We start from the raw sequence: 18,922 nt of genomic DNA, 5'->3' as shown, positions 1-18,922 counted from the left end.
TATAAAGATGATGTTAGAGAATATTATCGTTTTATCGTATAAATCATTAGAAGTTTCAGACGTTCCTGCGTTAACAAGAAATCAAGTTTAAAATAAAATATCATATTTCATATTCGTGATTTTTTTTCAAAAGTAATTAATTACAACAATTACGGAGAATATAAGAAAGATTTTGATATACAGGGTGGTTGGTAACTGGTGGTACAAGCGGAAAGGGGGTTGATTCTACGCGAAAAAAGAAGTCGAAGATATAGAATAAAAATTTTTCGTTCGAGGCTCTGTTTTCGAGAAAATCGACTTTGAATTTTCGCTCGATACGCGTGCACTTTATCACGCCTCGTTATAACGGATCTCACTGTAGCTTTTAAAAAAATTAAAAAAAAAATAAAAAAAATTTTATTCTATATTTTCGACTTCTTTTTTCGCGTAGAATCACCCCTTTCCGTTTGTACCACCAGTTACCAACCACGCTGTATAAATTTACACGCTTTTATACACGCGTATAATAACGCGTTCTAATGTTTGCAAGCAAACAGATTTTTCTATTAGAGTTTATATTTATCTGTAGCTTCCTCGTCTCAAATGTTATGCGTGTTCTATATTTATTTCAAACAAATAAGATACACGCTGTAACGCGTAAATAAACGTGACGTCTTGTTCACTTTTGCCATTTCTTATCCCGGATAAACGTTGTACGCTTCCTCGAGCAAACAATAAAGCCACGTTTTATCTAAACTGTTTACATAAAGCGCGTCTCATTGTCTGGTTTCTGCAGACGTCAGGTGGAGACGGTTTCAATCACGAAGCGGAAAACTCGGTCACGCACGAGCAGTGATTCAAGGTGGTGAACGTGCCGTAACGTTAAAATATAACGACGTGAGTAAGTCGGTCGATAAAGACACCTCGGGATCGTGGGATTAACTTTGATCTTTACTCAATTGCGCGTCTATTTGCTACTATTGCGCTCATTACTCATAACCCGCTACAATTTCCAGACATACGCGTACGGTAACAAAGGTCAACAAATTCTAGAAAAATCAAATTTTGTATAGATGCGTTTATTAAAAAGGGATCGATAAGAATAATCGAATCATGGGGAAAGAATGTATGAAATACGCAACGAGATAACATCGTTTCGTGAGTCATATGAATTTTAGACGCGCGCAAGTATCTACGTGTCTTTGAGTATGGTAAATGGAGTAGAAAATATGTACGCGGTGGATAGTTATCGAGCTTTTGATAAAATATCGATTTTCTCTCGTCGCAGAAGGTTCTCAGACAAATTTCCGCGAAGGGTATTTGTGATTCACTTTGCACGTTAACAAATTTCACAGAATCGTCGAACGATCCCATCAATTACCAGATTTGAACATCTGAACATCGTTTGAACATGGTAATTCAATCTCTTCAGATAAGATATTTTTATGTTCGAGGGAAAAATTATGTAGAGTCATAATATATGTATCACTTGCTCGATTTTGCAATAGGAAAAATAAGAATAGATTACAGTTTGCTCTTAACGCTTTCATATTTCCGATTCTTAACGAGTTAATGATTAAGTAAACGATAAATGTATCTGTTCTTTGTAACGACCGTTTTCTCTACTTTCATGCAGTGCATTGTGTCTTGGCAATTGATAAACGAAGAATGCTTCCCAAACCAGAAACTATAAAAACCATATAATTTTGAATACAAATCTAAAGAAATAACTATTTTCCCCTTTGCAATCCATCCATCGAGTCGTCGTTGTATTTCACGCTATTTCAAACCAATCCATCGCTCTGATCAATTTCCTATCTACTTCGCGCCATTGCCAAAAACTCGTTGAAAACTTTCCGCTTGTTTTTCTACAAAAACAACCCCTCGAGAGACCCAGAAAATCCAGCTACGCTAATAAAAAATTCACGAATCGCTATCACGAAATAAGAAGCGGTTCCGCATCGAAACTCTGGTCGCTGAACTTTTTCGCGGCGACGTAACTAGTTGATTTACAGCGAGCAAAGCGGAATGAATCACATTATCGGGCGAGTGCCGCGACGATAGTCGTCGCGAGGCAGCAGGGGCCGGAGAAAAAGGCGATAAAGCCGTGGCGACAGGCAGTCTAGCGCGATACGGAGCGAGCGTAAACAGAGAGACACGCGCGTGCCAGCGCGAGTCACACCTGTGCACCGCGCCGCGCCGCGCCGGTGCTCTCGAAACGCGTATCGGAGTCTCGACTTCTCTCGAGGCCGTTTCCCCGTCGATCGACGACCAAATGGCCCGAATATCGCGTCACGAGACCGACCACGGCACCGGGGGATGATTTATAACGGCTGGAGCGAGCCGAGAGGGCTGTCGAGAAACATGTGGGTGGTGTTGATTCATGGGGTAGAATTTGCTTCTCTAAAGTGCTGTTTCTTTGGCTTTCGATTGTTTCTAATCGATCTAATGTATTAGTCATTGAAAAGATGGTTTGAATCGACGATCGAATATTTTGAGGCCACATAGGGGCGATAACGCAGGGGGAGTTATTTTTCTATTAAGAAATTGTCTACAGAATTGTATACTTTTTAGAGGGAAAACAATTTTAATCGATTTAATGTATTGAATTTTTTGAAACGTTGATACGGTATTTGGTTATTTCGAGGGAAATGACGAGAGGGTAGTAAAGGATGTTTGCTTTTCGTGTATCATGTACAGTTGGGAATAATTGATTTAATATATTGATTTATCAAGAAGAAAATTCTAATGGGCATTCCATTCGGTTTGTGCAAATAGGGAAGATGACGCCAAAATTGGTAAAGGACTTTTCTTTGCGAAGAATCGTGTGCTTTTTGAAGGAAAAGAAATTTCAATCGATCAGAAACAATCAACCAGATGTATTGGTATCGTGAAATGAAGGTTAGCACGGAGGGTTTCTTTCTGTGTAAATAGGGGAAGTAATACGAGCGTAGGAAAAAATTGTTGTTTCGAAGAATCGTATAGAAAGTTGGTACATAGTTTGATCGATTATATTCCAGAGAGATTTTATACCTATATTGTAAATTATATTTTGAAGTTAAAAGCTTTTAAAGCCTTGATGGTTTATACGAGATTTTATAACGTATCTCTTTCAGGTGAAAGAAAGGAAAAAGTGTAATAAAGAGTCGCGATACGGCTCGCTCTTATCAAAAGCCGACCGTCAATCTGTAGTGATTCATAGAGCGTTATGAAACGATGGCCATAAGTACGCGAGATATCGAGCATCCACGCTCCTTGGTTTATCTCGCTACTAGCCAGACATTACCCACCGTTTACCATCAATCTTGGCCATTCCTTGGATACTACTATTATTAACATTCGTATTAAATCCTCGACGTATTTCAAAGAAGTGGCATTTCGTTGCGTCTTAAGTATGTACATGTCACCATTAGCGACAAAACCATTTTCTCTGTTCGTTGCGTCATTCAAACGCGTTACCTTGCGAATAAATAAAAGATCGGATCGCTTCGAGCGTGTTTCCCTGGCAAAAACAGCTTTACAGTTGTTTTCATTATTGCCACAACACTCCATAAATCGTTGACAGCATACTTTCGCGTGAACGCGTCCGATTGTTATTTCGCCTGAAGAGCTCTGACCTGAAGCAATTGGTAGATGAAAATGGAAACGTTGGAGGTAAAAAATTGTTGTTGGATGCGTTCGATCGAGAAACGAGAAAAAAGGAGAAAAAGGAACGAGGTATGATAATCGTGTCACGCAATGATCGTTGCATAACACAGTAATATAACTCTTCACGGTCTATCAACGAACATTGGCACAGCTGCGAAAGACCGGCAGGCATGAATAACCCGCTGCACTCTGTTTGCTCATCGTTGGTCAAGGCTGCCGAGCGATCTTCCGGCGCGGCGTGGCGGGTAGAAAAATCGTTGATCGTTTGCAATTCGTTTTATAGATATTCCGATGTCGTTAGCGAAGATAAAGATTCACGAAGATTAAAAGGAAATGTGTCATAGAAAATTTGATGAATCTTCCGATCTGGGATATTCATTATCAAACAACGACGATAAAATCTGATGATAAAAATTACGAAAGTTGGATGCCTCATGTACTGCTTTTACTTGTTTACTTCAAATTATCGGAGATATTAAATTAGACATAGAGAACGTAGAAATATATTAAATTAATTAATATGTCTCGTAATAAACGATACTGTTGTCTGATTGTAACTTAAGTCGTATTTTAATTTTCACCTCGTTTACATAGTAGATTTACAGAGTTATTATAAAGATACAGAAATTCAGAGAAAGATGTTTCGTTTGGAATTAAATGTTTCGCTCTCCTCAATTATAAAAAACATAATTTAGCTAATCGAATTTTTATTTCGATATTTGAAGAGAAGTTACAGAGTATTAAGGTTAAAGCTTGGTTTAGTTACAGATTCCTTGATGTATCAACTCATAAAGGGTTGATATTCGATTCACCCTCTAACGTTAAGAACGGACTATGCTCCTGACAATTCCATTCGAAACAAAATTCGTGAAGCGTCTAATGCACACGAGCGTCACGCATAATTGCTCGAGGCAACGGGACCAACTATAGCTAGCGAGACCCTCGACCGGCTTCGCTTTTTATCACGGCAATTAATATCACTTGATATCCCGGCCAAGTCGCGGCCACGGCACATAAATTCGACGCTCGAATAATTTCGTACATAATTCAACCCTTTCGGCCATAACTCACGTCGGCGAGACGAGTCGCTTCGCTGCGACTTAGTATATAACCTTGTTTTTTTCTCGATTTTTACCACGCTTTATCCATCTTTAAGCGTTTCTCGAGTTTAGTTCGTCAATTTGAAATTCCAGAGAAAGGACGTTTCGTATGGATCAACCTAAGAATATTAAAAAAAAAGAAACGTTTAATTAATAGACTGTGGATCCTGACGCGAATTTACATTTTTACGAACCTAACTAAAATGAGATCTACACAGCGATTCGTTTCACCTACCAAATATCACAATGAGTAGCACACTTTCAATGTTTTATACAGGGTGGTTGGTAACTGGTGGTACAAGCGGAAAGGGGGTGATTCTACGCGAAAAAAGAAGTCGAAAATATAGAATAAAAATTTTTCGTTTGAGGCTTTGTTTTCGAGAAAATCGACTTTGAATTTTCGCTCGGTACGCGTGCGGTACGTTATAACGGATCTCACTGTACATCGTTGTCTCGATGAAAAAATTTAAAAGAAAAAAAAATTTTATTCCATATTTTCGACTTCTTTTTTCGCGTAGAATCACCCCCTTTCTGCTTGTACCACCAGTTACCAACCACCCTGTATAAAACATTGAAAGTGTGCTACTCATTGTGATATTTGGTAGGTGAAACGAATCGCTGTGTAGATCTCATTTTAGTTAGGTTCGTAAAAATGTAAATTCGCGTCAGGATCCACAGTCTATTAATTAAACGTTTCTTTTTTTTTAATATTCTTATAGGACACGATTGAAATTTAAAAGAAGGTTTGATATAGGTTTATTCATAGTTTCGTGATTTTCATCATTCGCTAATCACGAGAACGTCGATGGAGGCCATGATCTCGAGACGAAGGGCCACGATCGAATCAAGCACAGACCGCTTAATCGTGCTCGCCAAATAAAAGCACGATTCTAAAAGCACGACAGCACGTGGCACGAATGACAAACTCGCGAGTCGCGTTCGACTCGAGCAAATAAGCCGATTATCCTTCGTGGCTCGTTGCGCTCGTTGCAGCCGTCTTTCAACTTTCTTCGTCCCTTTTCACTTTGTGTTATACGCATTATTCGATGATAGAGACGCTTAATTAGTAACCGCTATGAACTGCCGCTGAGTGACACGCGAGTAATCGTGCTTCTCCATGAGCGATCGTAATATTGTGATTTTTAGAGGGATAACAACGATGCGTTTGTTCTTGCTTCTTGTTTTATAACGTTTAAGATATAAACGCGAATACGTCTGTTGGAATATTTCAAGAATTACTTGAAAATGTCTTAAAAATATTAAAGCATTCGGATCAATGGTTAAGCGATTTTCGTGAATTAGAGATTATTAATATAGTGAAAAATGTACGGGTCAGAGTTCGAAACTTTTAGCAGTTACCGATTATTACTAGTAAATATTACTATAAATTCCAAGGCCAAGAAATTATGAATTCCAGTCGACGAAAGTACGAAAAATTGTCCAAGTTATGACAATAGCGTTAGAACTTCGAGCTCTGATTAATAGCAAATAACGAAGCTCTAAGCTCCACAAATTATAAATTCCAGTAATCGAAGATTACAGAACTATCTAAATTGCCCAATATTCGCTATTTATACACATATTTCTTTCATATTATTATTTTATATTGTTACACATATTATATTACATTTATTAAATATTACATATGAACAATGTTATATACAAATCAAACCGTGAAATTCCCATCAAAGTTTCCCAATTCGTCTACCGCAATTCCAACCTACTTCACACTTGGTTCACCTGGAACCACCAGCAGCGGTGTAATATCACAGAGACACGCCACTTCCTCCTTTTGAGCCGCGGAAACGAGCGTTCAAACGTCCTGGCTCGTAAAGTCAATAGCCTGGTCGCAGACCCAGGTGTCACTGTTCGAACGTTGCAATTACATCTACCGGTAGAACGAGACAGCAAGGAAAAAAGAAAAAATAAACGAGGAAAACACGATGGTCGATGCACGAAAGGCAAACGAGGAGGCTGATGTTCGTCGTCGTGACCATTGACAGCGGTGGCGCTGACCGTGTAATTATGGCACTTTTTAAAAGCTCCCGGGCCCGCACGCGCGTCTCTTTATTACGATGCACGGGAGCTGAATTTCGACCCCCGACGGGCAAAGCCGCAGAACCACCCCAACCGGTCGTATTGTCGGCTTAATAATACGGCAAACGCGCAAAGTGCGGGACTCCTTGCGCGTACACGCCACTGACACCGTATAATCACATCCCGTCACACCTTCTGGCCATGATTCATACGCGTTACGAATATCAAATACTGGGAAACCGGGGCAAACATCGCGGTATTCCATCGACCAGCGCATCCGTAAATTCGTTAATTATAGGTTTTCAGGATGTCATTGGCGATGGACGTTCGTGTCGACAGGAAGTTTGACGTCTTGGAAGGGGATGGGGTTGGTTCAAGTGCATGGGCAATGTTCCGGATAAACGTTGCACGATTTCGACGACCGTGTACGCTTCAAATTCTATGATGTGTGACATCTGTCTGTAAAAATTATGTTTGTAACAGCTCTGCTTTTTTATTCGCTTTTTTAGTCGGTTAATTTGGTTTCCTTCTCAATTTTGTGCCCATCTAAAAACTTATCTTCGTAGATTTTATTAAGCTAAGTTATGAAACAGAGAAAATCCCATCAAAACGTCCAGTAGTTTTTACGCTATGAGAAACAAACACATAAAAGAAAAATTAGTTTTTTCTACTCCATGACTTACGACCTATCCTTGGATAATTGTTTTACTTTTTTTTTTTTATTCAATGTACAGACACAAGAGTTTGTCTTTATTCATTCTTCAATCTCACTCCATCTTCCACTTCCAGAAACTCCTTAATAGTCACAAGACTTGCAGACCAAAAATATCCAACCAAACCACACACGCAAAACACTTGAAACTCCGCTATAACTACCAAAGAAACACAACTCCTTGCCTTTCCCATTAAAAAAAAAAAAAAAAATACACAACTTTAAATGAAATAATCGCATCTAAAAGAACGCGGCTTCTCTTTACAACTCAATCGCGCAGATCACGGCGCGCAAGAAGATGGCATGGTAGCGTCCGTATAAAACGTCTGCTAACCCCTTCCGCTTTACATAATTGCGTAATTCCCAAAGAGGCACGGCGCGTTTCACGGGTCGCTGCAAAACCAAGGAACGAGCAGTTTTCCGCGCGCGGCGATCGCCGCGCTTCCGCTTTTTGCTCGCGGAGCACCGCAACCGCGGCGAACAGAAACGAGCATCTCGTACCGCGTGATGCGTCGCAAGAAAAGCGACGAAAGTAGCTGTACTCGCGTCCTCCAGCACGAATTAGCCCTCGCCGGTGCGGAACGAACGCTTCTGATCCTCCAGGAGGCTGGAACGGGTAGCCCACAGAGTACAGACGCTGCCTAGGTAAAACGCGTCACTTCTTTCTTTGCTTGTGGACATAAAACGCTTCCGAGTAGACTGTTCTTCTAAGAACACCATGGCGCCTGTGCTTCGGGATTCTGTGTTCCGATTCTGGATCGAGTTTATTGTTTGGACCATTAGAGGTTATTAGAGGAGAAAGTTTGCAGTTTGCAGCTCGTATTTTTTAAGTTAAACAATTACAATTATTATGAAACGAGAATCAATTAAGAGAAGAAGTGAAAAAATTATTATTTACAGCGATTACGTTTAACAACATTAACGCTTAAGAAGGCTCCTGAGAGTGGGATGATTTCAACTTTTGAAAACTGGACAGTTCAATAGTGTGTCTGTGTGTGATTGGTCAAATTGATTCAATATATGTGTATGATTTATCATATTATATTTATGTACTTATATTTCAAACAATACTACAATATTTCAACAATATTCTAGCAATATTTCTAAATATTGAATGGTAACTGAAAAAAAGAGTATTAAAAAAAAATTGTCCTAAGAGAAAATTGAAGTAAATGTTTGAGAAAACTAATTACACATATATGTTACATTTTATATTTGCATGTTTCAAAATGATGCTTCGATTGAACAAGAAGTATGATACGTGTATCTACGTGTCAGCATCTCTCAGGGAGTTAATATTGGTAGAGGTGGCAAAAGTTCTAAAAGTACTAGTCACTTTATTCAATCAAGCCAGTGATCGTTTCTAAATGATAATTTTTCTTGTTTCAATAATAACTTATCTTCCAGAAGGATTTTGGTACACGTGTTAATCAGTTCGAACAACAAGATTACTCCTTTATATGAATTCTTGATCCCCGATCTCTAAATCCTTTTCCACCCCAATCTCCACAAATACACTCAGACTCCTCTTCACGTTTTACCAATCGAATGACAGAAAACAGCCAAGCGAGGAAGCCAGCAGCCCCGTTCGGTTAATACTTTAATTAAAAATCCAGCCACCGAGCGAGGAGCAAAGGAGGTGTCGATAATCGGCGAGTGTCCTTTACCCCCTGTTTGCTCGAGTTCTTTATCCGCGACAATCTCGAGGAAAATCTGAAGCTTTCGACCGGCCGCATAATCCTGTCGCATTAAAGCGTCGTCTAGTCTTTTAAAAAAGAAAGAGAAAAATTAGAAAGATAAAAAAAGAAAGACTATAAACATAGCGACGTGGACATGACTGGCAAGAGAAAGGAAAGAGGAAGAAAGTTATATTCTCGTTTCTCTGTTCTTTCGACGCGGGCTAAAGCTTCGAAAATGAGAAAGACGTTGCCAGAAAATGAAAACAGCCACAAAAGTGCGGTTTGCAAGGGATAAAACACGCGACTAGGAGGCGCGAGAGTTAGAAAGGGAAACGGGGAGCAAAGTCGGTGGCACCCTTGGGCGATGATACGAAAATACTGACACGCGGCCGAGGATTGATCCGCGACACGTGCCCTCAATGCTGCAATCAACGTGGCTGACTGACGTTGCACGAGACGAGACCCGCAGCTCGATGCTTTATTTATGAACGATTTGAAAGCCTATCCGCTGGATCTGGATGGTCCGTGGCCGTTTTAAAGGGAGGATCGCTGTTTGACGATCCGATAAAGGGCATCGGTGATTCCTTTTTTAATGAGCACGGGGATACCCGGCAATGTCGCCTCGGTCTCGCTGATAAACAGATAGGGAGGTGTTTATTCGGCGTCGAAATTGCGAAATCGAGCTGAATGCCGCGCTTGCAGGGGAATTTATAAACGGGACACCGTTGCTTTGATGTAAAATTAAATCGACTAAATATCGCACAGGCGTAGAGTTTTATTAGCGTCAGAATTATTAATTTTCTTCTTACCGTTGAATAAATTTTTCAAGCTTCGTGGGCATTCACGTCGAGTTCATTCGTGTCAGAATCATTAATTTTCTGGAATTTTTCAACATTCGTAAAGTATTATACACGGTTTATTAGTGTCAAAGTTATTAATTTCCTTGTTATTACTATCGAATGAATTTTTCAATCTTCACAAGTATTATGTAGAGTCTATTAGTGTCAGAATTATTAATTCTCCTGCTACCTGTGCCTCCGAGTTTCAGAAATTCGACACGCAATTCTATAAACCCTTAAACACTCTCAACTATAGGACATCATTCGACAAACACGAGGAAAGCTTTTACAATATTCCACAAAGTCATAAATCATAAAGGCGGAACAGAAGAATTAAGAGCATTTAAAGCAGCGTTTAGAGCAGCGAATAAAGGGACAATCGATCACATCCACGGTTCGACGCTCGGTCCACAAAGGGCCTGTCTCGATTGAACGCTTTAAAAGGGAGGGGAAATCTCGGTGGCCACGACAATGAAAGGTCGGCGCAGGGATATTTTCCATCCCCGTGATATCCACTTATCCGTAGCGGCCACGAGATCCCGTGGCGCGATCCTAAGGAGCGAGTGGGTCGCGAAATTCTCATCCTCGCTTCGAATTATTCCGTCCATCGAGGGGAACCGATAGAGAGAGGGCCAGTTTTCAGCGAGATCTACGGCCGTCCGGCTTCTTTTGTCCGCTCGAATTGCCATCCCCCCGTAACAAAGATGCCTCTAAATTGAAAAATCCATCCGTGAAACGGGAGGACAGTTCTGGTTGGGTTGTGACCGCCCTCGTGCAATCGCCACCAGAAAGAGATCCACCACAGACACAGTATTCTCAAAAGTTCTCGTTCAACCGGCCTGTCTGTACAAATGTATCCTCTTGACCTGACCTTCGCTGTCCTCGCGTCTAAAGCCTCGTTGGGATTAGCTAAGTTGCTTGAACTCGAGCGTCTTGCATCTTATTTCAAGTGCATATAAAAAGCGTTAAAGGAAATTATATAACGTTGTGAGAAATACAGTAATGGAAAATGTTAAGGAATAATGCGATTGTAACTATAATTATTATTATAATTGCATATGTGTTCATTGTCATACTCTGTACATAAATGTAAATATAGTTGTGTATATAATACGAGATACATGACGTGTAATTGAGCATAAAAAGTGGAAAACTTGAAATAATATTACTTGAACTATTAAACTTGAAATAATAATACGAATGCTGTTTACTTCGAATTCGACAAACTGTTGAAAGAAAGAAGCTCAACTTCGCTTGGAACTTGATTGGATTTTTCAGAATCAAACAAAGTAACGAACGAAGCGGTTTCGTGTTAAGAATGTGAGAGACTCTGCACAGAATTCGACTGCGATTCTTCTTCCTCGTTCTTCGATCTTTCTCTTTTTTCGTTCGCTTCATTACAGAGCCGTAGGGAGTATTACGGAAGGACGATATTGGACCATTGTGGAACGCTCGTGGAGAAAAATATATGGCTAAATAGAACAGTGGACGCGGTGTTTTATGGTTAAACGGAGAGCAGGAATGTGAGGAAATTTATGTCTTATTCCGTGGACCGAACTCGGTCTACCGTGTTATTGATCCTTGATTAACTCGGACCCTGGGATCTTTTTAATTTGCTCCAGCTTCCAACGTACAGGGATAACCTTAATTTCTCGATTAATAAACCGGAGATATATGCGATTGTTCTTGATGTTAAGACATTTTCAAGTACGAAGTACTCTAAATACTATTGATTTATTTAAAAAGCTTGAGAAACTGAATATAAGTTCCCATACAAAGATTCTCTGACTGATTCTCACTCAGGTAACCACAAAAATTATAAGAATACTAAAAATTCACAAGAAGAAGCCAGTCGTAATTCTTTCATAAAGAAAAAACATTCTTCCAACTTCGAATAAACCATGTGAATATTTCACAATAAATACGAAACTAATCTCAAGCTATACTTGCCAAGAAATGATCAATTCTTTCAAACATCAAGCAAAACGTATTTTATATCATTCCGTGCTTCTTATCGTCTTTCACAATAAATAGAAAATCAATCTCAAGTCGTGTTCCCTCTCTAAAAAAAAAAATCATTTCTCGTCCCAAACATCAAATCCCCACGAACAACCTACAATTATTTTCACGCCAATTTTTCTAAGCCACCGGCCCAAAGCTCTTCATCCATCGTCAAGAAAAATGCTCTTCCACAGCCCGAACACCGAATTACCGCGAGATCCTCACATGCATCCACCCTTAAACGTATCTAATTATTTCTATCCGATCAGGAACACTCGATCGGATCCGCTCGCTGAAAATTCGATTTTCCCTCTCTCGTCAGCTTCTCACCTGGTTCACCTGAGTCGCATTTTTCACGGGGATTAGTCGCGACGATCCGCGTCCCCCCTTTTGTCATCGCCGGGTGGCGTCTTTGCTCCTTTGCATCGGCTCCAATTTGGCGAGGATTTGTTTCGGCACTTGGGGTGTGGTAAGCCGACATGAGACCAACGCTGCCGGCGCCGCTCCTAATAACGAGGAATTATCGCTGCGATACAATGAGCCCGCGGGAAATCCTCTTTGATGTCTACCACGGAAAATAATACCGCCCTAATAGAGTGAGATTATGGGCAACGACGTCAACGACGACGACAACGACGACGACGACGACGAAGGGAGTCATGCGCGTCGCGACGCTCCTCCGCAACGACCATCGCCACGGAATGGTAACCGTTTACCCCTGATTTGTGTGTTCAATTTCGACCAGTAAGAGGGATACGATTAGGTTTTAGGGGTTGCAAGTTTCGCGAAGTGACGAAACTTTTGCTGTGGGGCGGAAATTTTAAGACTACGGGACAATCAGAAGATATAGATGTCCATAATGTAGGAAATGGAATAAATATATCAGTGACTTTTTGGAATAATACGAAATAAGATTGAAGCGAAATATTCCCCCTATTTCCCCTTTGCAATCCACAACATTTCAACATTAGTAGAAACAAGGTAAATATTTAGTTAGTCTTGTCCTGTATATAGTTTGGATATCAGAAGCACAAAATGTAGGACTGTTCCAATCCATCAAATTTCGTAGACTGTTGTTAATAAATGCAAAATCCTCTAGACCTTTCCAAAGTTCCAACGAAGTATAACTAAACTACGAATATTTGTATAAATTTATATTATTACGAACAAATTTTATAATAAATGTGTACGAATGCACAAATATTCTAAATACAACTGTACTAAACTTCCTTTGCTAATTCTGTTACGTGTACTAAGTAAACTACTACAAGAACTTCTTTCATTCTTCATTCTCGATCTTCTCTTAAATATCATAACAAATACTTTAGTTCAGATATCGTGTATAATTTTGCATATTATACGTATTCTGCATATTCTCGCATGTGTCCATGTTTCAACCATAATTTCATCAAACATCCTTTAATTCTATAACATCTTAAGCAAACCACTGCGGGAACAACCCATCTCTCATCGCCAATTTCTCAAATTAAATGCCAACGTCGACCACAAAGCAGGTCGAAAATTACCCCCCATCGAACCGGCGATACAAAAATCACCGTTTCAATTACGAGACGGCTGAGAAACCGTGTCGAAGGACTCGCTCGGTTGCCAGGAACAATCAAGCACACCCTAAAGTGTTGCGTACGGCCGCAACGCGCCTCCGCGTTTCGAACCAGGCGACATCGGATGTATCAGAAGGCTAATTGTTTTTCGCTGTCAGTTGCACCCTATTTGGCCTTGTCCGAAGCACACGGCCCTTCGGGCTACGACGATCATTGGTCGACATTTGGGCGCGAGCACGCCTCGAATTACACGCTGGAAAGGATAAAATAATTACACGTCGTCCCCCTTTTCTTCTACTTTTTTTTTCCACCGCCGTACCTTTCGTTTCTTTCTTTCCCGAACGAGACAGGCCAAGCTATACGCGTGAATCTGGTGAAAAAAAGTTTGGGGGAACACGTGCTGGGGACGTAGCGAATTTCGCGAGAGAAATGGGTGCTATACGGAGAAAGGAATTTCCTTTATACATTCGTTTGTGTGGTCGGTTTTAGGATTGATCGTGGTTTGTACAAGACTCGGGATTTGAAAGTTTCAGATCGGTTCGTAGAATTGTCAGATGCAGTCAGGTTCAGACTAAGTCCAACAGGAAACGTATAGTTGGTTTCTAGTCGTAAGCTCTCGTGCACAGCAATTCACCAACCAATAATCATCAGCCAATTGATAAATTACAACGTATTTTTTACGATTTTATAATTTTTCCTCGAGCGAGATAATTAATAATTAGGATGTGCAGAATTACCTGTAAAATGTTATTACTAAACTTGCCAATATTGCGCGAAAGTAAGATGTAATTTGTGATTTGTAAAGTTTCGTTGATAATATTATTGATATTAGTCGAGAAAGTTTCTTGAGCTTGAGAGAAATCTAAAAGAATCACTCTGTTAATACATATGATTACTCGGTTTTATACATATCACTTATATATACCGCTAACGTTTTCCTTCATATGCCGAAAGTCTTTTTGTGCGTTGAAACGAAAGGAATGTATTGAGATGTAAAAATTCGAAAGTGATAAATTACTAGAATTTATTTGAAGCTATACAGAGAGGGAGAGAGAGAGCGGTTTCGTTGAACAATTTATCAGAACTTCTACATATAATGTACGATAGAAACGATGGTGGACATAGGTAAGAGAACAGAGAGATATAATTACGGTAAACGCGAAAGTGCCATTTAGATGGATGAAGGATAGTTTTTAGCGAGAGATGTGCGATTTTAACGAGCGTACGATAACGCTAGTAACCCCTTATGTTGGTTAGCGAAGCAAAGGGTTGACTATAACGCATTATTATGAGGTTTTGCATAATTTAATTCTTACTCGCGCGTAAGCTACGATAAATACGTACCGTCGCTATTGATTGTTACCTGTCTCCTATCTACACCGTGAAAATTATCGCTTCTCTCGCGAAATAATCGCAATGAAAGATACGCGTGAAAGTATGACTTCTCGAAAACATGGATTTAACTGGAATGGTTAGTAGACTATAGAGGGACCATTCGCGTGTCTGTAAACATATTCGCCATCGTTCGCAGCTCCTCCCTCGAAACATCATGATAATAGGCTCGTTCGTGTTTATTATTACTTAGAAAGTTGACATTTCTCATATAAAACGAAAACAACAAAAACGAATCCATTTAAAAATATTTCAAGTGAAATATACTTAACTCGAAGTGAATATTTAACATTTTTTTTTTTTAGGTAAGAGTAATAATTAATTACTTTAAAGGTATGTTTTTAGAAACAGCAGTGCCTGTGGCAGTTATCGATAATATAATATCATTTACCACGTAAAATTGTAATCAATGGTAATTCATTTATTACTCGATATTCCGACTCCATAACCGCGTCAAATTATCCTAACTCAATTTGCTACAATTAATTACTATTGTCAACATTACTATAATCAAATTCTCATGCATCCGCTTTTCTTCAAATTATAATTATTATACTATCTTGAACAAACGAGTTTAATAAATTCCAACGTCACGTCCAATTAATAATTTACTCCACAAGTAATCAAATATTACTGTAGCATCTTCCTTCTAACTATATATATAATTCTATTAACTCATCTTCCGTTTATATTACTTATATGTTACTCTAGATTCACCGTGATTTCTTTCATCGTCCTTCGTTGCTCCTGAAAAAGTCTCACACCTGCGTGCACGCATACAAATGCACCGGTAGCAAGCAGGAAATCGAATCGAGATAAAATACAATTTATCGTGCCGCGTAACTGAGACATAAAGCGGCTCATACTCGGGCGCAGATTCATTGGACAAGTTGTCGGTACTCTAACGGCGCCCCATGCTGTTTCCACAAATGGCGTCCGCGCCAGTAACATCGCGTTCACCGGCGACTCGGGACTTCCTGTTATGAGCGCATCGCGTACAGGTGGATAGAAAATTGCCGATGGGAGCAACGCTGACGAAATAAACGACGTTGCCTCGCGGAAACCTGTATCGCGTCTTTGCAGCGGTTCTCTCGCCGCTGATAATCCGCAAATTCGCAACGCGCGACGGAAGGCGCCTGGTTTATGCGATGCAAAATTGAAATTCGATATTTTATCGCGGTCGTGATCCCCCGAAGACGAGTTAAGGAGTTTAGAATATTCTATGGTTTTATGCGTTTTATGGAAACCTTTATTTAATTAGATGCATTGGATTCACTGAGGTATTTGGTTACGTATTTCGATGTTACAATTTCGGATTACGACGGTGCGATTGTAAACCTCGAGGGGAATCGAAATCGAGAGATTCTTCTGTCTTGGTTTTCCTGAAATAACGTACATGTAATTAATACAGAGGGAATTTCGATTCGTACTTGGTGTACTTTATGCAATTTACTTTGGGAAAGAATGCAACGTTGTCTCTTTGCCAAACGTACGGTTCCGATTTTGGAACGTCATCCTGTAAACTATTCGTTGGTTCGATGCTTAATTCTCTTTGATCAGGAAAAGTAATCGCATTGTAATTTCTTATCGTATCAAATCTTGGATACTCTCCGTTTGCATAATATTTTTGATATTCTATAGATGGAAATTGAACCGTATTTAGCACTGGTTCATTCCGAATGGGTTCCGTCGAGCTCCCAGCGACTATTCTTTCCCTCACTTCGATCTTCGAATAATCATTAACTAAACGAAACAAGAAATTAGACAATTTATCCGATCGTCCAATTATCGACAAAAGATTCCCAACCTTCGAATCTATAATTTCCTTACCTGGCTGACCAGGATCTCCGTTAGACGTCCTGTATTTTCCACCTCGAATCCTGTTGAAAAGATTGAAAAACCCTCCATTATAGTTATTCAGATAGTAAATCAATCCATTCGTGTCTCGTGGACATTTTGGAAACGCCTCGTAGCAGGCTACAGAATTTCCTCGATTGCTATACCCAAGAATCATCGCTCTACCAAAGTTCAGCAATGGAGACATTCCAGCGACATCGATTTTCGTTAGCCAGCTGAAAACACAAAAAGAAATCGATCGAGAGGCTCTCGATGTTCGTCGAAGAAGAAATATCTACTTCGGCAACTATCACTGTATTGATTTTCGTGGCACGAAACGTACTCCGTGAAAACATTTCGACCGAGCAACTCGAAGAAGCCGGAGCTCTGTTTGCCTAACGATCTTCCAGGAAGTTTTCCGCTGGCCACCTCGCAGAGTATCCTGGGCACACACTTGTAGTCATCGTGGCTGGATATCGTGGACAGCGTATCGAGCAGATTCAGTTGAAATCCAGGAGAAAGACCGACGGTTTCACTCGGATTATTCGATTGCTGATAGTCGGAAATCGGGTACACCGGAAGGGAGCTGCTCTGATGCGACTGTAAGTAGAAAAGCTGTGCAATTTTCTGCGTAGATGCAGGAACATGGAGACCATTGGTTACTTACTTTTTTTGCGTGTCGAATATGTCGAAAAGAATGGAACTTTATGCAGACATTTATATAAAAATATCTAAATATTTCTGTTATTTTTGTTCTTATAAAAATATTATTTAGAATAAGGTTACGCTATTCGAAGGAGCACAAACAACACTAGGATAATTTCTATTTCCATGATTACGATTTTATGAGACTTTTTAATGAAAACATACATTTGTTTTTCAGTTTTTATTCTCACCTTTCGCGATAAAAAATCTTGCGAAGATGTGTCATTTACTTTTCAAGAAATTTAATGCTAATTATATATTCAGAACAGCTCACCTACTGTGAGAAGTTCTTATAATGAAAGGCTCTTACTTTCACGAGTGAATATTGTTTTTTTTTTTAGGGGTAGTAAAACTTAGCTAGAAATTAGAATTAGAAAGTCGAACTTCGTTTGTTTCGTCTGGTCTCTTTTGTCTTCTTTCGATGTTGTATACAAGGGAATGTTTATCAGTGACTTTAAAGAAAATTAACCTACAGTATTTAATAGTATTTCATGTGCTTTCGTAATAACCGATAATCGGCAGTACATTAAATTCTTTACGACGAGCGATTGCTGGAGTTTTTAGTGCGGCAACATATACTCGGTATTAAATTTCACGATGTAATTTATTATTAATTTAAGGACGTTCCAACTAATAAACTCGTATAATGCCATTTACGATGTTCTCGCTCGATAGTTCATTACGTATCTTCCAACCTCGTAATGAAATAATTCGTGGATAATAAAGAACTCGATAATGACAATCTTATTATTCCTATAATTTTAACTCTTTTCTTTTCGTTTAAAGTTTCGAAAACTTTAAAAATACCAGTCGAATCTGAATAAAATTCGCATAATGAATGACAAATTCAATTTCCAACATACCGTCGCAGCGTTATTGAAAACACTCGAGAAAACATCCATAAAAGAGATCTTCCTGCCCGTGAATCCATTCAATTGACCTTTTCCATTGGAGACTTTTAGCACGCCACTTTCTCGATCGATGAGATCGACAGCCAATTCATCGATACACCTACGCGACGAATCATGTTTCCCACTTGAATATCTCAAACTTTTATTGAAAAGTAACGACAACGATAAATTTGCAATATAATTGCTGCTTACCTTAATAAATCCGTGGCATTGTAATTGCTTCGAGCTTCGTCAAAATTACAAAAACGATCCTCGTCGATTTTACGACGAATCCTTCGAAATTGATCCTGTGCGCGAATTTCAGAGCAAAGAAAAAGGCAAACGAGCATCAACCTAAACGTCGTACTATAATTCTTCATTTTTTCTTTATCTCCTTGTTTAATATCTAGCGTTTACCAAATTTTTGAAAAATTTCTCTGCCAACTCTTTTTAGAATTTCCCATCACGGGAAACATTTGTCGAAAGGTATTTAGTTCAGAATTTTTAAACTTTCACGTCGACCGGGTTATGAATTTTACCGA

At 39.5% G+C, this 18,922-nt stretch overlaps 1 protein-coding gene across 1 annotated transcript; it reads right to left on the bottom strand.

Moving 5' to 3' along the window:
- Positions 1-12,962: 12,962 nt before the first annotated feature.
- Positions 12,963-18,760, bottom strand: LOC117234790. Its single transcript, XM_033496326.1, has 6 exons — positions 18,594-18,760; positions 18,354-18,501; positions 17,129-17,385; positions 16,780-17,021; positions 16,403-16,692; positions 12,963-13,127 (listed from the first exon to the last, which is right to left on the bottom strand). The coding sequence occupies exons 1-6, from the start codon at positions 18,758-18,760 to the stop codon at positions 12,963-12,965; spliced, it is 1,269 nt and encodes a 422-aa protein (XP_033352217.1).
- Between the last annotated feature and the right edge of the window lie 162 nt (positions 18,761-18,922).

This window comes from Bombus vosnesenskii, unplaced genomic scaffold (assembly GCF_011952255.1).
Source record: "Bombus vosnesenskii isolate JDL3184/JDL3185 unplaced genomic scaffold, Bvos_JDL3184-5_v1.1 scf7180000013309, whole genome shotgun sequence".
Taxonomy (NCBI): Eukaryota; Metazoa; Arthropoda; class Insecta; order Hymenoptera; family Apidae; genus Bombus; species Bombus vosnesenskii.
Note: the sequence above shows the minus strand (reverse complement) of the source record. Positions and strands in the feature narration are given on the sequence as shown.